This window comes from Dromaius novaehollandiae, chromosome 4 (assembly GCF_036370855.1).
Source record: "Dromaius novaehollandiae isolate bDroNov1 chromosome 4, bDroNov1.hap1, whole genome shotgun sequence".
Classification (NCBI taxonomy): domain Eukaryota; kingdom Metazoa; phylum Chordata; class Aves; order Casuariiformes; family Dromaiidae; genus Dromaius; species Dromaius novaehollandiae.
This window is the reverse complement of record NC_088101.1, coordinates 42,883,723-42,906,189: the sequence shown is the minus strand read 5'-3', so window position 1 is coordinate 42,906,189 and position 22,467 is coordinate 42,883,723. Positions and strand designations below refer to the sequence as shown.

General features: G+C 36.7%; 1 protein-coding gene across 12 annotated transcripts in view; it reads right to left on the bottom strand.

Moving 5' to 3' along the window:
- Positions 1 to 22,467, bottom strand: part of RAPGEF2 (Rap guanine nucleotide exchange factor 2) — a 190,978-nt gene that overhangs the window by 23,756 nt on the left and 144,755 nt on the right. For all 12 annotated transcript variants that reach the window (XM_064510904.1, XM_064510913.1, XM_064510905.1 and 9 more), the window contains 9 exons: positions 14,415 to 14,592; positions 12,923 to 13,059; positions 12,248 to 12,406; positions 10,410 to 10,562; positions 9,872 to 10,036; positions 6,614 to 6,721; positions 6,318 to 6,521; positions 6,125 to 6,233; positions 3,375 to 3,621 (listed from right to left, as the gene is read on the bottom strand). In XM_064510904.1, the coding sequence (XP_064366974.1) occupies positions 3,375 to 3,621; positions 6,125 to 6,233; positions 6,318 to 6,521; positions 6,614 to 6,721; positions 9,872 to 10,036; positions 10,410 to 10,562; positions 12,248 to 12,406; positions 12,923 to 13,059; positions 14,415 to 14,592 (1,460 nt within the window). The remainder of the gene's footprint in view (positions 1 to 3,374; positions 3,622 to 6,124; positions 6,234 to 6,317; positions 6,522 to 6,613; positions 6,722 to 9,871; positions 10,037 to 10,409; positions 10,563 to 12,247; positions 12,407 to 12,922; positions 13,060 to 14,414; positions 14,593 to 22,467) is intronic.

Sequence of the window (22,467 nt, the reverse complement as noted above, 5' to 3'; positions counted from 1 at the left end):
TGTTACAGAAAAAGCATCCTTGTGTGGTTTACCCAGCGCACACTCGTACCACTTCTGTAAGTGCTGGGAACTGAGCAATGCTTCAGGGAGGACGGCATCGCAGGGCATTCGAGGCACAATTTTAATTGCACCAATACAGTAACTGCTTTTTAGAAGGAAATGTCATCAAGAAAAAGGTTTGGAGGCATGCTCTTTTTTGTAGTTTTGTTTTTAAAAGCTAGATAACCCTGCATTACCAAAATATTTTATAAAGCACAAACCTCAGGAAAAATCCAAGCCCACCAGAAAGAACAGCTCTAGGATCTCTCGCAAACCGAAGTTGAACTGAACCTGAACATCCTGTTTTTGTACTTCCACATAAAGCCCAAGACTGTGACAAGCAGCGATGGTTAATTCAGCACACAACACTTTTATGCTAAGCCACAGGCAAACATCTCCAATACAGCTGAAAAGCCCTCCCAGTGACTGATCTGATCTGCTGTCGCTCAAGCAGGAACCGCTCCCCCCGCACGCGTGAAGAAAACAAGTAACCAAAGAACCTCCGAGGCCCCAGAGCCCCACGGTGCCTTCTGCCCTGGTGGTACCAGCATCGACGGGGTGTATTTCATAGCTGTGCTAACACCAGTATTTTCTTTAACTGAGAGCTGGATGACAAAAACCTCCTCCCCTCCCCTTTCACTGAGCTGTTTCAATAACGTTATGTATTCCTTTTTGGGGCTGTTATATAATCCTGTCATGCTTCATTATACCTATTCTGTGCGTCATACCTGAAGTAGCTTCAGTAAAGTAGATCAACCAACAACATTTTTTTTTTTAAAGTAATGTTTCTAAAGTTCTCTTAGCTACCCAGCAGGCATTCCTATCTCAAACAGGAAAGTATTTATCATTCTACTCAGCTTACACAGTTTTTAAAATTCAGAAGTCACTGACGTGTTGATCTAAGTTACGCAAAAAAGAAACGAACCCCAGAAGTTTCAGATATAAATGGCAGTACTAGAAGACTCCAGGTCCCATGGAGATCTACTGCACTCATTGCTATGTCAGATATCTTATGTTAGAGAAAGGAGATTGTAGCTTTAAAGCAAAGACATAATATATTTCTGTTGCTTCATGTATGCATTTGCCAGGCAGGAAGATGGACAGAATTAATTAAATAATAACTTTCCTGCTGGATAACAAACATGGTAGAAGGGATAATGACATGGCAGAACTGTCTAAATCTTTCTGCTCTCAAAATACAGTATATTATGCATCCTACTGAAGGGCCATAACTGGACAGGAGAGAGAAGGGTTTCTTTTTGTCTGGGATGCTCTGCTATGGACGAGGCAAAACTTTGCTAGAGGGTGAGGTGGGGCCCATGGTTAATCCTTTCAGGGGTAACAGAGCCCACAGACTACAAAAAAGCTTCTGGATTGGGAGGGGTGACGAGTACAAAAAGCAAGGAGCCTGAAGAGGGGCTGTAGCCAGAGGCGTACTTCAAGACAAGTGTCACAGCTGATGGACAGAAGATTTCCCAGGAACCTATAGGAAATGGTGCTGTTCGCTCCGTTCAGGAAGTTACTGAAAGTTATCGGACTAAAAGGCACGACTGAAGGAAGAGATCATCCTCTGCTCAAAATGCTTCACCCTCGATACTGGTTTGTCTGCTTCATGAGATGTTAAGTTCTCTCCATTTAAAGAATTACCTCGTTCTAGTTTAAAGATTGGTTTTACTTGGACACTAAAGACCCTGGAAGCCTCTGCAGCACTCAGCAGACGGTGGACAGCTTTACCTCAAGGCTGGGAGACTGACTAGTGAAGTCTACCTACCTGCCTCAGTTAACTGTTAAATACAAGTTAATTGGCTTTTTCATCCCTCTTAATTTTTTGTTTTTAAGAACATATGAAAATAGATGAAGTCCTTTAACATATGCAATGCAGTTAATTATTAGGAAGATCAAAATAGAAGTTTCAGTGCAAGAGGGGGGAAAAAAGCGCACACAGAAAAGTCTACAGCCACACATCTCTACACAGAAACGATGCAGACACAAGCAACTGAACGTCAACAGGCTTTGAAGACAAATTGCTATACATAACATAAGAAGTAAGGCTAGCAAAAGGAAAATAAAATAGGTCAAGTATATTGTTTTTCTGACTCTTACCGGAAAAGGTCCCTGCACAGAAAAAGTGCAAAAATGAAAGGAATCAACAAAGGAAAAAAAAATGAAATCCAACAACAGAAATTTATGCAAAAATTTGTGAACAATGGGAAACAATGCAAAAAATCACACTCAACAGTATGCATGGCTCACCAGACCTCAAAGGAACAAACAGACAAGACTGGTGACATAAGAGAGAACATTTAAAAGAAACAACATAAAATGAGGATTTAAAGAGTCTCTGCTGCTGAAACTTCTCTGCTTCATTTTAAGAAAGATCTATTATTTGGATACGGTAATTTATATTCACCCTTCACACCAGTAACATTTTACTTATCTTGCTGCTAATGATGTTTCAGAACAGTATTCATCTTTCTTTAGTGTGAATACCTAATATTAGTCAAGCAAACATTTCTTTTTAAATAATAGAAGAAAAAAACTAGATCTTCAGCAGAAGTTTCATTTTCGCAACTGCCCATAGAATAATTTTTCCAATAAGATTTAGAAAAGAAAAATGAGAGAAAACACTAATTACACATCATCCACCTGCTACAATTCATTTTTCTCATTTTCACATTCAATTGATACTATCTGTCTTCAATGAGAAACAGATTTCCATAAAACTTTTTAAACTTTTTAACTTTTTAAAACTTTCTTCTATAGGTTCTAACAAACTCCATCAGAAATCTATTTCTAAAATGTGTTCATAGAATAAAAAGGTATCAGATATCACATCCAGATAAAAGATATCAGATACAATACCATCAAATATCCTTTAGCTTTCACATAAGAATTCTAAATTTGATTGGGGATTTTAATTTCAGTCTCCCTTGTGGCAGTATGCAGAAATACCTACAGACTGCCAGAATGTACAAGCAAACCTGCTTGTTGAGCTCACCTCAGATTAACTGCCTAGGATGCTTCCAGTTAACAGTCATCTTAACAGAAAACAGTAAATGATATAAAAATTACTTATGCCATCACTGCATCTATAAGAACTGAAACCTGTCCACAGATATGGACACAGAGATGCACCGTCTTAGTGTTAGGAGTCTGATTTTTCAAATATTCAGACTAATATTTTCTAGTCTGAAATTAGCAAATTAACAGACTAGATGAAGAAAAACACAAATATTTTTGCAGATATAAAAGCATTTGCACTAGCAAACATGAGTAACAAATTATTAAAGTTTAACACAGAGCAAATATTTAACAGGAAATTAAAGACAACTCACTTGTATGGTTTCTGAGGCAGGATACTGATTCGAGTCTTGTCAAGTATCTTCTTTAATTTGTTTCTTCCCCCAACTGTGTTGGCTTTACTTTTCTTATTTACTTTTTCTAATCCTATTACCTGCTCCACATCAACAGCAAGGTCTGGGATGGAATAACGACTTGCCTTTTTAATATCACCAATTTTAGGCAGATGAGGAGCACCATTTCTCTTCTCCTCTGACAACCGTGTTAGAAGTTCTTTAAAAACTGCACAAGAGAAAAAAAGAGGGGAAAGGAGATGAACAAAAAAAAAAGGTCTGTGTATCAGATCAAATGTTAGTCGTTACGAAAAACTGCTTATCGCATACGACCTGAATTTAAATATGAGATTTTAAATAATTTTTAAATTTTAAAAAGAACATCCATCACCTGCAGTAAAAATCATAAAACTGGTAAATTGGCCCAGCTCAGGAAAGAAATATACTGGATGACTACATGGTTGTATGGATCACGTCAACAGAAGCACTTTGACTTTTCAACTGAAGGACAGGTTTCTGCAGGATAGTAGCATGCATAAAAAGAGCCCATTAAACAAAGATGAGATGAGAAAACTAACAACTGAAAAGGGAGGTTTTAAACTAGCAACAAAGGCTCACAGATGGACAAGAAGTAATTAGCACCAGGAACAAAAATCAGAAATCAGAGGGGAAATGGAAATTGTAACAAGGTCATAGGAAAAGCATGTGAAAACAGCTAGACATCTTGGATATTTGACAAGGCTGCTGTGCCCAACTGCCGGATGTACAAGAAAACAAGAAGTCTTGGAAGGCTGACAGACTGGCTGCGGCATAATCAAAAACACAGTCAAGGGCTAAACCTGCTACTGCTCCCTCCTGTCTACCTCCCTTCTCTAGCAAAGAGTCATCCCTGAGGCAGGAACACCTGATGCGCTGGTGAATGAGATGATCATCGTCTGCAGTTTTTAACTTGGCAAAAATGTTGGTAAATACATCATACAAAAAAATCTGATGTGGAGAGTAAGTGAGATGTTCTGAACGAGAGTGGCAGTGCCCATGCATAGATGGAGAAAGTTGTAATAATGAACGAAGATCCTGAAGTTATGAAACTGTGCTGAGAAGGCTTGTTTTAGGAAGAGAGAAAACTTTGTATTCTCAACAGTTCCTCCTTACTAGAAGTGGAATACCTTAGATGAAAACAACCATAAAATAAAGTATTTAAAGAGAGTGAAGAGTAAGAAAAGCAGAATAAACAGTCAAAGAATATGAGCTAGGTGGGGTCTTGAAAAGACAAAACTAAAAAATAAATGAATGTCAGCCAGCTGGCACTTGCTGAACAAGTCTATGTCAAATATACAAAAGCAATCTGCTTGAAAATGAAGACAAACAAAAAGCAAAGAAAGACACAATTGTCTCTTTGGTATTTTCTAGGAAACCGATTATTAAAAAGAATTGTAGAAAAAGTGGAGACAACGACAAACAACTAAGGGATGAGTACTAAGGGCAAGGTTTTACCCCATTTTGTCTTAAAAACTCCTTATATCCTGAGGTATGTGACAAATTACAAGGGACTCAAAAAGCTTCAAATAAGAGAGAGAAAAATAAATGTGAAGGCAAATAATCTGAGCAAAGAGCTGTACTGTAGAAAAGGATCTGCAGGCTACATAGGCAGATTAGATATAAATAAGGAGATGCTATTAAAAAAGGCTACTCTCCTTTTGGGATTTGTTGATAAGGAATATCATAAGCAAGACACAGGAAGTAACTGCTCTGACATGTTATGGTGTGATTTCAGTATTTGGAGAGGAGCCACAAGATTAAAAAAAAACTTAGAAAATGCAAATTATGAGGAAATGAAGAAACCAGATTTAGTCTTTCAAGACTAAAAACACATTATCAAAAAACCCTACCGTGTGAAGGACATTTATAAAGAACTTACTCCTATACATAAAAAAATGAGCACATATTGCAGAACAAGCATATACCGATACTAAGAAATGTCTTTGAATTATTAGGGTGGCAGAATATTAGCATCTTTTCTGCAAAGAAATAATAAAATGTTCCCTAGGAAACATATTTGACAAATGTTTTTTGGAGATAACCTAAGCATACTTAATCATTGCTTAGTGAAGTAACATCCTGTGGTAATACCCTAGCTATTTGTGATGAAGAACCTGATTCTGAAAGAGAGATGTTGGGAACATATCACTGAATCACCTGAACGATCCAAGCATGCAGTTGTAAAGATCAAGTTGGAGAAAAAGAAGGAGGGAAAAAAAGAAAATAGATTTGGAGGGCTGCAAGAGTGTTTTCACCTGGCTAGCATGAAGGTTTTTATTAATCTTGCTGCACTGAAAAAGTATGAACAAATACAGAAGAAAATTAATATCACTAAAAACCTGAAATTCCAGAAGAGGCTTCTTTCCTGGGAAAGTACTAAATATTATACAAAAACACTTTCTAGAAGTGCAGGCTAAACGGTCCCACAAGTTCCTCTTCATCCTAAAACACAGACTTGCGAGAGTGAAGTCACTTCATAAGACCTACTTGTAAATTTTTCTCTGCAATTTTGATACAATGTATTTTAGGGCAAACTTCAAACTACAAACTTCCTTCTTTTCCTATTCTTCCCACCTCTAAAATGTTTCGACTATAATTACTTTAAACTATTTCCAAACATTAGCTGTACAAAAATCAAAGACTCCACCTAAAGTTAGAGCAAAAGTTGGAACAAAAAGCGCACACGAACTTACCAAATAAATTGGTTTTCACAGTGATAGACAGATGAGTGTTATTTCTAAGGATTTCCATGGCTTTTGACAGCTGAATGTTTTCAAAGTTTTGACCATTCACTTCCAGTATCTAAAAATACAAACAGGTAGTGTTATTTTTATTTAGCAGAAAAAAAGAAAAGAAAAAAGAGAAAAGCATTTAAAAAATACCTACCTGGTCTCCACGTTTCAAGCCTGCTTCTGTAGCTTTGCTACCAAAGTCTACACTGTCCACAAAGATTCCAAATCCCTTTTCTGACCCTCCCAGCAAGATAAAAGGCAAAGGGGCTTCTCGAGATGGCTTTGTTAAGGTTATCAATCTTCGTTTAGCTTTAGCAGCACAAGCAATATTTAACAGCCTCAAATGTCCGCCCATTTTCTACAAAAGAATGAGAAAAGCATAATGAGTTATATGTAAAACAGTCCAACTACTTGCTGCCATCCCGAATTGTCAGAAAAATTCGTTCTTACCTCTCTCTCCAAATTGTTCTCAAATTCCTCCAGAAATCGAGTCATAGCAGGATCTCCTTCAAAATCATTGAAGTGATTGTTCACCCACAACAATACTACCCGTGTAACCTGAAAATTAATCAGTAACATGAAGATTTTCCAGGAACGACCACATCAGCACTATTGCTAAGTCCTTAGAAATACCCCTTATTAGAGATTATGTAAAGTTCAGTTGGGGAAACCTAAATATTATCGGTCCAAAGCTCATGTCACTGACAGGTAACAGTGTACCAGGATGACAGAACGAAACAAGTATTAAAATGACTTAGGAATTAAATTGCACTAAGAAAACTAAGAGTTCAAAAATTAACACTGGCTGTATCCAATTTGTTTAAGAGTAGGGAATGGATCATGCAGGTAAAGGACACCAAGGGAGATCCACCTGCGACTTGCATGAACACTTTCCTGTTTATACACATTTCCAAGTTTGTTCTGTCCTTAATTCTTGTAGCATGCAATCACAAAAGCTTCCTATATTGTTTTATACTGACTCTTCAAACTTACAAAACTTTAGATAAGCCACCACTAACTTCATTAGACATTTTCCTGTGTAAGAGAACTATTGTATGTTTACAGAGGCAGGAAAGAGGAGCTATTGTGAGAAGCAGGAAAGAGCTCTTGGAGTGAATATATGCAATTCTTAATTCTCATCTTTAGATTAAGCTTTTCCATTTATTCTTCCTCCTTTCTCCCTCTCCATCCCTACTCCTCCCAGCAACTATGACTATGAAGTTCAGAAGGATATCATGTGGTATTTCACAGTATGGTAAGAAAAAAACTAAAGGAATACTATCAACTAGTATTATTGAAGGCAAGGCCACAAAGAACTACATTTTCTTTCTTTTAATTTATGCTTCCACCATAAAATTTGATCTTAGTGTGCAATTTGACCTGGAAAGTCAGCAGCAGTGGTCCTGACAAAATAAAAAGATGTTTGACATTCAGAAGGAAAACAGATTCATACAATTTTTAAAAGATTCTTGAATCAAGAATGGTTGTGCCACTTGGTTATCTCAAAAATATAGCTACATTTCTTCTGTTACGTGGGGAAAGCAAGTTTGGCCAGGGGAGGGGAAGGAAGGCTAAATATCTGAAGAACTGGAGTTTAGGAACAAAATCTCATACAAACATTAATTGTACAAAGCTGATCATTACCAGTTCACTGCATCTGCTCAACACCAAAGCCCTTGTAGCCGCTTGTGCTAAAGACCTAAGGCTAGAGCAACCTAAAATAAACACTGACATCCTCACGGGAACTGTATGGGAGATGTATTGTGTTTATACAGTTGCCAGCTAGGTTCCTATATATCTGGTAAAGCGAGAGAATTTAGAAGAATTGCTGAAATTCATGACCAAACTAGTCAACTATTTTAGAACTGTTTAGGCAGTTTAGATTTCTAAAAGGAGATAACTGTACACTACATGTGTTGCAGCTCCTAGTCATAGTGAAGTAGGCTAGGGGTAGCATTTCTGGCATATTTGAGATTTTTCCATCTTTAAAACTGAAGACAAAACTTCCTTCCTTTTGCTTTAACCTCTGCGCTGTTTTTCATCAATATGGATCACATTGGAAGATCCAGATAAAGGTCTATTTAAATTTAGGCTATTCACAGATTGCTTTAAAAAGGCTGAGAAGTTTCAAGCCATCCCATGTAACATATTTTAAATCATTGCAGTGATAGTTTCAAAATCAATGCTGCTTTCAAAGTTGTGACTTACTACGGCACCCAACACACTGCATTGAAAAGGGTTGAACATCGACTTCCAGAAGAATGAATGCCTTTACTTATACCACACAGAGGAACAACATTAAAAGAAGATTAAACGTGCAAAGTCAAGTACTCTAGTGTTAGGCAAACTGTAAGTAAGGTCAGATCTCACACGTCCCAGGCTGATTACTACTATTCATTCCCAGAAACAATTTTACTCATCTATTTCCCCTCTCCTCACTGTCTAAGAGCCCCCAATACAAAATAGCCAAGATCTTCCAGACTCCTTGTTCCCCACTTGTTTCTGACTCTTGCCTTTCTTGTATTTGAATCAAGCAGCTTTTTTGTCAGCACTACTTGATGCCAGAAAGGGTTGCTTATTGAAACGACAAAGAGTTGCTCTGCTTCAGACCTGCTACTAGCCATTACGTGCCTCGCTGCAGACCATGCTTGCTCATGCTTCGGGGCTCTTGGGGCTCATGCTCATGGGGGCTACTGAGGGGAACATCCATGGAAGGAAAAAGAGGAAAAAAGTCTGAAGATGATGAACTCCAGTATGACAGCTTTGAAGCTCTAATAAGTCTGTACTAAACAGTATTAGTTGCAACTTTCCAGTATTTATAGCACAGTCAGATTTTCACAGGAACAGCAGTTAGCACTTCCTTGAAACAAAGCTCATCCTCTCTGCCAAAGCAAGGCACAGATTTACGAGCTCTTCTAGCAGGAGACACATCCAGATTTAAAGAAATGTTGAAACGAAACTTCTCTTTAACCTCATTGATACAATCCATTTAGTTTCAAATTTTCAAAAACCATCTAGAGATTTTTTACTAGTGATTTACATTTGACGAAGCTGTATATAATTGGAAATAGAACACTACAGTGTGAGGCACTGTATAGCCTCAATAGACAGTGCTATCAGTGTGCCAAAACTGATTATACAGGGCCTTATTTTCCTATCATGGCAGTTTTGTTTGGGGTAAGGGGTGTTTAGTTACTTTTTTGTGGTTTTTTTTTTTTTAATGCCATGTAAGTCTCAACAAGAAAAAGGCTCAATAAATTCTTTACAGTGGCTATATTTTCTAATGTCTTCATATAAAAAGAAGTTATCACAAAGTGATTGCCAAGTTCGGTTCACTAGTATTATGTATGGAAAACAACTTGGTTAAATGTTCACGTTTCAAGGCAAAATAGAATTCTATTGAATAATATTAAATAAGAACGCTAGTTATTGCAAAATAACTTTTGCTGTATTTACAAGCAACTAATTTATGTTGTAAAAACACAAGGTAAAACAACTCCCTTGAACATATTAGTATTTGAAATAAAGTACACTTAAAGAAAAAAAAGACTTTTATCCATATATTCTGCTGTTAAAATTTGTCACTATGATTTGTCTTTTTCAGCTATAGTCACTTTCTTGAAAATATAGTAAACATTTTTATTTTATTCTTACTAACTTATATTTCAATGCAAACAATAACAGGTGTATAATTTAGGGGATTTTAACCTTATCCCTGAGGCTGGGGTCATTGAACCACTCCAACAACTTCTTGCCCACTTCCATTGGGCTGGAAAGAAAGGTCCGATATGTCAACAGGAAATCTTCTATAAATGTTGGATCCACCACAGAGTGTTCTTCCACCAGATGCATTGTTAATCTTTCAGCCGTTCCCTGTAACAAATAAATCCTTCTTTATTAAAATACATTTTAAGTAAATGCTAATTTGCTGTCTGGTAACATACTTATGACACATTAAACTAGAAAGAATAATAAGACCATGTACTGACTGATGAGCTAAGTAAACATAATAGTTTAATCATTGCAATAAGAAATTTAATAAATTTCTGTAATTAACTTATACAGAAATCATCTAATTATCAATGTCTGTAATTCTAAACAGAAAAACTACAAATAGTAACCCTTTATTTCAAAGTGTTAATACTTTTGAATTTATATCTCAATTAATCCTGGGCCTTATTTACCAAGTCTAGATGTCTATGGAGCATGCATGACTTTTGCAAGCCTCTCCATCTTTTGCTTTTACCTTGATGACAATGTGACCTTTTCTTGTTCCAGTGCGATCAAGCTCCCTGTGCTCCTTCACCATCACAATCTCCCCTTCCTCTTCTACCTTCTGCATGTTCTTTTCTACTTGATTGAGGATGCGGCAATAATCTTGCTGGGCTATACAAACAAACTGGAAGAATCATCACGCACGAGTATTAAAAGAGAAAGTCTTCAGAAAACTGTTTAGACTTATGATGCATTTACTCTATTGTTATAAAAGATCTCTCAAGCCACAGTTGGCCAAATTTGTCTGTCCAGCAGTTCAACTACAGTAAGCAGATGAATACTCAAGTACGGTAATTCCATTGCAATTTTGCACTTAGAAGAGATCAAGATTCATCAGTGCAAAATGATTCAGCATTACTAGGCATTTTTGTTTAGCTGCTTTTCTCTCTCCATCTGCTGGAGAGGAAGGTCAGTATTCTATCCAGTATTTTTCCCTCACATTTTAGCTTTTACATGGTATTTAAAAGGTGTAAGAAAGAATGAAGGGAAAACCTTATTCTTGATTTTTGTGCCCACTGTTATTGCCAATACTTTTCATTTTTCATAGCAATCATATATGAAGTCAGTCATTACGAAAGCCAGCATTTATTTGTTTACATAAGTGCTGGCATACAGAAATACTTTTAGATTAAAGTATAATGCAAAAGAAAAAATTTCTGCCATCATTGGCTCAGCAAGGTATAAGTGAAAGAATAAATACCTTAAGAATATTCCTAGAACCTACAATATTCAAATATAACTAAGACCCCCAACTCCAGTTTGCAAAACTTTCAGATTGTATTCACAATGAATAATCTTCTGTAACTTGTTAAATGTTTTATACCTTTATTTCTTTTTATGGGTAAATACTGAAGATTAAAATGCCTTCTCACATAAACTTGGATCATTAACTGAAAAGTAATTACGTTTCTTTTGATTGCTAGATTGTAAATCATCATGTATTTAGGGCAAAGGCATAAGCTCCACTGAGACATATTTTTAACTGCATTCTTCCCAAATCATTTACATAACTTTTGTATTTCCAACAGCTACTACTAGTTGAAACAGTTTTCCTGCAATTTGGATTTCTTGGAAAACGTCTTCCAAACAGATACCATTTATGCACTTATTGGAAGTTAGACATGCAAACTAAACCAGGTGATTCAGTTAATACTCATTTTCATCCATTTCAAAGGACATCTGTTGGAAGCTAATTAGCCATCAGGACCAGGCAAATTTTTTAATTTCTGGATGGAAATAAGTAAATAGCAACCACACATCCAAATTAGGCTTATTTTCTCATGCTATGTGAAATGTTCCTTACATCTGACTACTTGTGTTAGTAAGGATCAAGAAGTTTTCCTTGAAAGACCAGATTGGATGAAACCAGAAGATTTTCTACTCTTCATACTTCAGACCATAGGATAGGGACCTTGTATTACTCTAAGATTCAGTAGTTGAGTCCAATAAGGAAGGATGGCTATTACCTGCAGAAGTAAAACAGCCCATATAGCAGGCTAATGGACCTTGAGCTCTTCCTAAGGGAAAGTTTGAAGCAACAAATATATGCAACAAGCTGCTGGGCCTCAATTTCTGGAGAAAGTGGGTAGATGACCCTCTTTACCCAAAATAGTCCCTATCTGGATCAGGGGAACAAGCTTTCCCAGACTGTGGGTACAAACAGCAGGACCCCTACTTCCCAAACATTGGCAGGATTATGCACTGGAGGTTTTATACATACTCAGTTTTAAATAAAACTGTATTTGGCCATTTAGCCTCATTACTTCTATGTGTATGTGATTTTGCTTATATTACAGTCAAACACTCTACCTGGCAGTCATCCACTTTGGTTCTCATCACTCCTTTCATATATTCCTTCTCCATGGTAGGGGAAACACCAAAACTGTTTCCCATGCACAGTATCTCTGTTCTTCCATCAGGATATGTCACCTCCACAGAGCCATTTAAAATGACTGACCAGGAATCCAGCTATAATTTAAATGTTGCAGGATACATGAAGTCTGAGTCACTTAACATTCTGATATCATACTATACAGATACAATCCTCACAGTCATTCTAAAGGAAAAGAGTTAATTTTCTATTAGCTATTAAAAATATTTATAAGCTGGTTTACCTCAAATGCGTAACCATTTCCAGCTCAGGAAAATTGGAATCTTTAAACTCTTAACATAAAAGTTAAATAAAATTATGTAAAACAGTATAAAATAAATGGAAGGTTTTAAAACACTGGAATAAGCTTTCAGAATCAGCTCCAATAGGCAGGAAGCATTTCTGTGTACATTATGAAGAGTATTTTTCTTATGCTTTTATTGTATGTTATTCCATTACTTGGAATGCTGTGCAGGTTTTAATCTAACACTCAACAAGAGAGGCTTAATTTACATGCCTAATGCTTTTTTTTTTAAAGCAATGAAAGAGGACCTTAATGCTGTGGAGTCTAGGATGTCTGCACAATAGGGGAGTCAAAAGTAAGTTCTACCGACCTCTTCCCCATCGTTCAGTACAATAGTTCCTGCTCTCTCCACGACTGCAAACACCATCACAGCACAGAGCTCTCTCCTCACTGACATTGTCATGTTGGCAAAAGCAGGCAATTGATGCATGAATTCCAGTAGTTGTTCTGAAGGAGAAAAAGCCCACTGAGTTGCACATGTCAAAACAAAGCACAGCAAAGACAGTTCTACAGAAGGATGCCTGAGGCTACTTAAGTTAAAAAGCTGCACAATCGTTTCTGTATACTAATATAAATCATGTACAGTGGCCTGTTGTAATTACTGGGTATTTTACAGGCACAGACTGGCTGGTCATATCATCAATAGACGGCCTGCATAGTAAAAGTCAGCATAATGGAAGAGTTGTAATGTACCAAGAGCTTTGAATACAGCCAATGAAATCATAATACTCCATCCAGCCACTGAGATAATTCAGTTAAACCTATGCTAGGCTTATTTAAAACATAGTAGGTCATTAAGAAGGAAAGTTTTACAAAACCAAGCAAATTCATTGGTAAAGCTATACCTTCAGAGTCTAGACTTAAATTGCACATGACTGTCACAAGCACATTGACAGAATTCCCCTGGATTAGGCAGACAATGTAATTACTGTCGCACAGGTGACTATTGCTAACATATCTTCTGCATGCATTGGAGTTGCACTTATACTCAACTCTCAGTAACTCCCATATTTTCACTTTTTACATTGTTTGCGGCTATCCAGAGCTCAGTTCTTCTCAACAGTTTTGCTAAGGGTTTATAAGTCCTTAATGCAGGATGTACTTTGCATTTAGTTGTACCTAATAAAAATACTCAATTTAACCCCATCTTCTTCCTAAATTTTTTATTTATACTTTAATAAAAGAGAAAAGTAGTTTTCAAAAGGAGTCAGTGGAACAGATTAAGCTAGAAAGTGTAAGAATTAAAATTTTATAGTTCTGTATTGCTTCACTTTCAATGTATTAGATTGTATGTTAACACAGCAAATTACTTTTAGTAAATACACACTTCTTATATAAGGGTTTTATGACTCCAATATTAGGTTTTGTTTTGTTTTGTTTTTTTAAACACAAGGTATGTATGAGTGTAAAAACAGACACAATATCACAACTTACGATTAATAAAAAATGTGATAAGGATCCAGAATTGACATTAATGTTGATTTTGCCAAGGTTATGTAAAACTATTTCCAACAAGCCACAACCTTTACTTTATATTTTTACTTCATATTTGCGATATCAATTACAAGTTGAATGCTGAGATCTAACTGGCCAGCACTAATAACTTTCACCCATTCCATGGGCATTTTCAATTTCTTCTTTGGATATGCTCATTCACTCTTTTTTGTGAATAAGCTTACAGAACACTAAACATACCAAATACAAAAGCCTGTGACTAAAATAAAACCTCAAGCTAAAGAAGTACATTTCTGTGTCGAAGGAAAACAAGTTTCATAGTATTTCACTACATTGTATTAACTTACCAATGTCATCATCTGTCCTGTCTATTGGGTCTTTCTCCAGGCAGTCTCTAACAATATCCCTACTCATCAAAGGATCTGATGCCCTTTCAATGTCTTCTTCATCGTCATCATCCTCCGAATCCACTGCTGTCTCTGGCAACCCACTGAGATCCATATCACCAGCCTCACTTTCTGTAGCCTAAATTCATATACAAACAATTAAAGAAAATTAAAGCATTCAAATGTGTTCTTCACTGCTACAACTTCTTAATTAAATACACAGAAATGAATGTTACAACCTAACAGATAATCACTCAATTCATCTAATATTTTTGATGTTGCTTTTTTCTGTAAATTTCTTTTTAAAACTAGCTACATTAATAAACCCCAAAATAACGTTTTGAACAGCGTTCAACACTGGTTTGGATCAGCCATATGCATATAGGATTCAACACACGCTTTTTAATCAGTAGGTCTAGGGGGAAGAGAAAGCAGCCGTATTTTAAGAAACAGCTTCTGGGAATAATAGCTGAATATCATATTTTTTTAATAAACAGTTCATTTAAAACACGCTCTGTTCCCTCCCCAACATCCTATTTTCAGACCTTTACAAATGCAATACATGCAACTTTAAGTAGACTTAGTTTGAGCGACCACGCACACCATCAAAATACTACCAGAATTTTGCTATCAGCAAGTAACCTAGGACTTTTTTTTTTTTCCTCTCCAGTTAAAGGTGGTTAGCTATGGCTTTTATTTATTGCTAAACAGTATAAAACTTAACAGAGGCAGAAACAATGTGAACTCACTGCTGAAAAAACAGACATGGACTACACAGAATATCTGCCAAACTTAATCTGCTAGAAATTGCATTAAAATGAACAAAAATGCTTGAGGACACTAGTACAGCACCTAAAGGTAAATACATTTTAATGATTCAGTTTTAAGACCAGACATTTAATAAATCCCACAGACATTTGTCTGTCATGGCAGATAAAGCTGCTTTTTCTCAGAATCTGATTTAATACCACAGCAGCTGCTAAGGCTCAGCTATCATGATTTTTAAGGAAATGCAAGCCTCTAATGAGAAAGTTTTAAGCCACAGCTTGACAAATCAAGTTTCACATGTCTCATACAGATGGCTTGTTTCAGGGGCTCTGGAAGTCGGCAGTGTATCCACCTCTACTTTAAAAATATTGCATGCGACAAACATAGCCTTTGAAGTCTGTTGTATCCATCTCTGTTTCATGTAAACAAACTGGTAAACAAACAAACAAACAAACCTGCTACTCCCCAAAAACCCATATGCTAAGTCACCCTCCAAACACAGAGAAACAAAACTATCTGCGTGTTTTTGCAGAGTGTTCCTCCCTAGCTCGGCCTCTCTAGCTATGTCTGGCATCTGTTGCTTTAATACCATTACACAGAGCCAGGTTATGAATGGCAGCATATGGCTACAGAGGGATCAGGACAGCCAGCGTCATTCCTAAATGCTGTGCTGTCCCCCGGCACGACACGAGCTTCGTAACGGGCTCCTGTTAATATAAAAAGCATGACAGCAGCATCTACACCACATTCAAATAATTCTCACTTTGCGTTTTTAAAGGAGAAAAAATGCTGAGAATTTCTGAAACAAAATAAAGAAGAATGTTACTGGCATATACACAAAAAGTCATAGTACTGAAAGCAGTATTTTCATTAGTGGTATTGTTTTATTTTTCCCTGTGATGCACTCTCAACAGTAGTTCTACCTACTCTTACAAAATAACACTCACCAAATGAGACTGGTGGAAAAATTAGTGGGGATGAGTCAGTAGACATACAGCTTATGACACCCATCTGTCAAAATCTAAAGTTTCCAACGGTGACAATTCCAGTGACTGCGTCACTGACTAATTCACTAGCCAATTTTGAAAATCTTCTCATTACTAGCAAATGCCATTCCTACCTGCCCAAAGTCAGTCCAATTTCTCAAAAGCATGATGGTAAGGTGAATGCAGATTTAAACTTAGTCCCACAACGCTAACATATATGAGATGCTTTAGAGCCCAAGAAAATTCCACATATACAAAAAATTGTTATTAAAAAACAAGTTATTTGACTTCTAAAAGAACTGGACAGAAGTTGAAGCTCTATTATAAGTAAAAGTTAATGCTACTTTCAAAAATATTCTCACACTGAAATTAAATGCAACTTTCTGTTCAGAAGTTACTTCTAAAAATTGCAACCAAGGCTATAAACATTTTCTTAAGAGGACAGCTTTTTACAGAGCTAGTTAAATCTTTTTGACAACTGAAGTCACTGGTAGAAACCAGAATGATAAAGCAGCTATCTCTAGTTTAATAGTTATCCAAAAATACAAACCACCAAATTTATAACCAATGCAATAACCTTCTCTTTATACACAGCATAAACCTGCTCTTAATAGAACTGAACATCCTCAGACATCAATATTATACTCATCTTACACTTATGCATGAGGTGTAACAGCAGGTGACATAACAGCATTATATCGCTGCACTGCCTTCACAGGATACAATTAACTACTCGAGGTACAATTTTTCCTGCTGTATTTTAAGATCGCAGAAGCATTTATTCATATACAGTTATAAATAGAGCCAATTCCAGCAAACAGATGCTGTATCTCTCAGTAGCACTGTACTATGGTTCAGTATCTTCAAGGTCACCAGAAAACATCACTGCAAAAGCATCCATGGTCCAACCATTATAAATTAGGGAAAGGGTTAAATTAGAAGTTTCCAAGTGAAGAGATGGCCTTTCATTAAATGCTAGACAATTCTGTGACGATATAGCAGTTACCTTGACTAGCTGTCATTTTTGTACTGCAACAGCACCAATACAGCTTAAACAAATGCAGCTCAGAATTAAATGTGACAGTCCAGTGTAAAAAGAAAATTTACTAGTGTGCCTTAGTACACCTTTAAAAACAATCTTTTGAGAAAAAAATACATTTTTACAAGCAGCTTTCTGAAAATTTAATGGTTTGATTATGCAGAAGTTAGCAAAGGAATGCAACTGTAGCATTTCCACAGAAGCAATATGCATTCACAGTAGGAAAGAGTTAAACATCCTACACAGCCTCACTCTCACTTTAGACATGCAGTAAGTTTTGCATTAGTTTTGTTACATCATTAAGCATAAATGGATCTGTCTTCACGTTAGAAGCACATACTAATTTATCTGCAAGTACGCTGCAAATAACTTGGTTCTTAAACTCAGTAGTTTCCGCGGGACATTACGTGTTCAGGGTCCTCTTGTGACACACACTAAGCTTCTCCACAGTCCACCTTTTTCCACCTTGGTACTCCCTCACGGGTTAGGAGATTGAGTAACATGTACTTGGGAGCCCTTAGTTATGAAGTAATTGCCAAGCATTTGTGTAAGACTTAAGGGAAAACCTTGATTAGTTCCCTTGAGGATAGGGGCTTCTTTATAAACTTCAGTAGGGTCTAACAAGGCTTAGAAAGTCCACAACACCAGATGAATACCTTACGTAATTTGTACTAGGGTCAATCATAAGGCTTATAGATTCCCAGGGCATTTAATCAAGGATTGAATACACCACAGAAATGAGTGCTTTCATAGGGGCATGTTGTCCTTTGTTTCTTAGGTAATTAGAGATAATTAGCTTCATTTACATATAAATCTAAAGAGGTTACACAAGAACAATGCTGGTTGGAGCTTAAACTAGAAAACAGTATCTCTCCAAAATCTGAAAGGCAGTTGCAATGAAAATTTTCATCCTAGGGAGCAGATTTTTTTCTTCACAGTGGAAAAGATGTCATGAGAAATTTGCTGAAGTTTCAGAGGAATCACGTAATAGTGACAGCCTAAGATTTTACTTGTCACATCACCAAAAAGAAAGTCTGGAGACAAAGACTGACATTTTCAAGCCTGATATGAAAAGTTATTTCACATTAGGTAACCGAGGAGAATCGTCAGATTTTAAGCAGGATCTAGTATGACCAATTTCCCAGTAGTGTAAAAACGGCACTCCAATTGCCAGGCATCTCCAACACCAAAATAACTTCTAGATTAGAGTGGTAACAGCTAACTAAACAAATACAGTGAAATAACTAGAAAAAGATGGAAAATAAAGGAGCCTTTTATAAATTTTCAGTTAGCCTTTTGCTGCTTGAATGATTCTAGAAAAAAAGGAAAAAAATAAAGAACAATTATCATTCCCGTTAGGCCACACTGGGGAAACTGAACACCTTGTTGGTTCCTTTAGACTGGTAGAAAAGGAAACTAACTACGCCCAACTCTAGTGGTCTTTCATTTTTGGGAGGCATTGTGAACATGGACATAATGAGATCAGCTGAGGAAGACCACCTCCTTTACTGCCTCATTCCTTCTTCAACCAGTTCTTTGGGTATCTTCTGAGACACTGAGGCTCAGAAGAGGCCAAAGGAACGTCCGCTGATCCAATGGATCTATGTCTTTACAGCCAAGTAACTTTTCCTTCTGGTATTATAATTACTTTTTTCTCACACACATGCTTTGCCATGGAAGAGAAAGTAGGAAGAGTAGGAGAACTGCCTAAAAGTCTGGCTCTGTTTTTGGTGCCCTTCACGGTTTTCTTTTCTATCCTGGTCTGGGGACAAAGATTCCAGCTGATCTTGACAATATAGAAAAGAAAAACTAAAAGAAACTTAAGTTAACCACGTTAATTACTGACTGATCTTTACTTTTTAATATTTTAAACAATTCTTTTATTAGACTTTTTTCTCCAAATGTTCCCTAAGGTTTTCTTTTTTTTTTTTAAAAAAAAAAAAGGAACTTATTTTGAAGGATAGATCTCCTGCTACAACTAATGTCACCACCTATGCTGACAGCGCAAAATACCCAAATACTCGAGAGACACAACACAACTTTGGAAAAACTCAAAAATGGAAAAGAAAAAGAGACGCTTGTTTGTCTTTAAATTGCACAGGCCAAAAATAGTTTCATCAGTGTCTGCGGCAGCCCTCCCAGTCCATGAAGCTAACACATAAAACAGTTAATCCCCGCCCAAAAATAACTTATTTCTCAAAAATAACTTATTTTTTGATCATTGTGCTTGAAGGAGGGCTAAAAAATAAACTGAAACTGAAATTAAGAACATTGATTGGTGAAAATATCATTTTTGACATCCTAATTTATAAAGCCATTTACTATTGATACAAAACACCACAAACACTGGCATTGTATCTTTAGTGAAATCACATGCAAAAGTCCCATCAACTTGAAAGATTTCCTCCTGTGACTGTATGGGCACACTAGATACAGCTTTTTCACAGCAAGAAAGTAGGGATGGAGTTTTGTTTTACATTACCTTCCAATTCACTGGATAAAAGGTTACAATATCAAATTGCTATGAAATTCAATCCACATAACTATTATAATATTTCAAGATATATATATAAGATATAATTAGTTACAATATATAAAACAACCAAGTATAACTAATACACACAAATCATACAAAAATTCAAGGCAGTAAATCTATTTTTTCACATACCACTGACAAGAATGCAAGTGGCCGTGAAACACCCTGAAACCCGTTCAGTTTAAAATTTTCCCTGCTCTCTCTTGATATTTATTCTTTCGTAATCTATTCTAAAATTTACAGCATAGCAGCCCATATCTGTCTCAGGAGTCGGTTTTAGTGGTGTTCCTCTCTAGGGATGGAATAATTTAATAATCCAAACAACACACCCCAGGAACACTGTTCTCCCCTATTGCCAACTTCTCCAAAATGGAACAGCGTTCACTGATATCACGCGTGTAACCAGTCATAAACGATCAGTACTGCACAGTACTTAGCCAAAACTGTGGGGAGTTCAGTAAGACCTATCTGAGCCACTTCAGATGCCTTAGTGCCCTGCCCAGCTGCCCAGTGCCTTGCACTGCAGACTGCACTGATAAACCAAAAAAGACTGACTCATGCTTAAAAAAAATATTTTTATTTTGCACAGTGCAGTAAAAGACTTGCTATGAGGCAGGCTGCACGAATTCTCCGATCTGCAAGGTCTGGGTTCTTTCAGAAAGAATTGCTGGAAGGTGGCAATTTCTTCTCAGAGTTACATCATCAGACTTGTAAGAAAACAAGCTGACGCCTTGAAAGCTTCCCAGCAATACGTGCATCCTGGGAGGGTCACAGAAAGGATGTCACCGCTTTCCTTTGCCGCTGGGACCGTCTGGAGCAGAGGGCAGCGGGCACGGGGCCCGCAGGAAGCCACGCCGGGCGGCGGCAGCACCAGGCGAGGGAGGGCTGGCAGAGGCAAGGGCTACAGCAACACACCACCGTCCCAAAAGGAGGAGGAATAAGCCACGCTCACAGGCTTAAACCTCCCCACTGCCAAACTGGGAGCATCATCTGGTAATATAAGCGACAGGTATCCAGGTAGACCTGGATCAGGTAATATAGAGACAGGTATGGAGGAAGCATTTCCTAAGCACGGGAAGCAGCAGTGAAGGCTTTTCTTTGCCACGTCCACGCATGAGAGAAGCACAGGATTATTGTTCTTGGCACGCAGGATCGCACATACGATCTACTAACACCCAGCATCCCCTTCCTCTCCAGGCACACTACAGAGTTTGTCACTTCACGGACTCGTTTCCTAAAATAAAAGTCATAACGTTTAAAGTCCTTGCTGACAGGCACCTCAAATATTTTTTCAGACTTGGGTGGGGTAAAAAGAAAGGATTATATATTTCATTTTGACAAGTAATTCTTATCCTAAAAGAAATTCTTTCATGTGCAACGTTTGACAAACAAATTTAGTTACAGCATTAATATTTAAAAGGAAGTATTCTCAGCTCAGTGCTGAAAGCATCTGAAGGTTCAGCTTCATGATTTATTCAAAAAAAATCTAAAAAGGCCAGGAATGTATTTTCACTGCAAACAGCTGCTCTTAAGGCTACTGAAATAAAACTTACTGTAAAGCAAAACCTATCATTAGCTCAGATTTCAACAGTAAAGATCTAATTAATGGTATAATTTCAGAGAGGAAAACATTTTATTTTATTTCTCGGTTGAAAGATAAGATGGCAACCTTTCAAAATCATTCCTTTCGACTTACACATAATGAACAGAAGTCCGTTCCATTGAAAAGAAAAAATGCCATTATGTACAGAACATAAAAATCAGAAGAACAACAATACTAAGTTTTGTCTAAGACCTATTAAAATAAAAGTACAAAAGTGAATAGGTAGATGACTTGCTTTTGGTTTATTGTTTCTAAATAAAAACTTGGGAGAGAATTAAAAGGCAAATAATTGGGAGAGGGTGACTGATCCAATGTCTCAGTTTCAAAAGGTAACTTCTACAATTTATTTCATTTTTGTCTTGACTCTAGAGAATTCAAATTTCTGCAGTTTTATTTTGTTTGGGGTTTTTTTGCATTTCTATAACCTAACCTAACGAACATGCCTACCTGACATTCCTTTATGACTGGAACTGAGGTAAGAAGCTAATGATTTGCCACAATATGCAAAATCATTAAGACAGACAACACTCAATATGGCAAAGCTAAGAATTTAAGCTAAAGAATCTTAAGTTTATCATCTCCACACCTGAACTCATCAATTCAATTTTATTTTTTAATAAATATATCTTAAAGTGTAAGTATTAACATAAAACATAGGGTTACATTCCAAATTACTTGCTCACATTTCTTAATGTCTGTACACACAGGAGTTATTTTAGTAATTATTCTGACATATTACACAATTACATACATCTGAATATATCTGTGCCAAGACATCTTTGATAAGGAATTAACTGCAGAGTAGTTGAAGAAATCAGATAATATTTTTCTTAAGATGACCAAGAATGACAAAGTGCCTCAATTAATATTTTCAAGTATGCCTTAAAAATAGATTTAAAGTACAATGTAAAACAAGAAAAATGTATGGTTCCTATGTAAATACCTCACAAAATTAGTAACTCTCTCAAAACACCACCCATCCTGTTGACTCCATTATTGCAAACAAGAGCTCCTATGGAAGTCTTACACTAAATATGTGACTACACACAGAAATATCCTTCTGCAGTTTCTATAGAAGTACC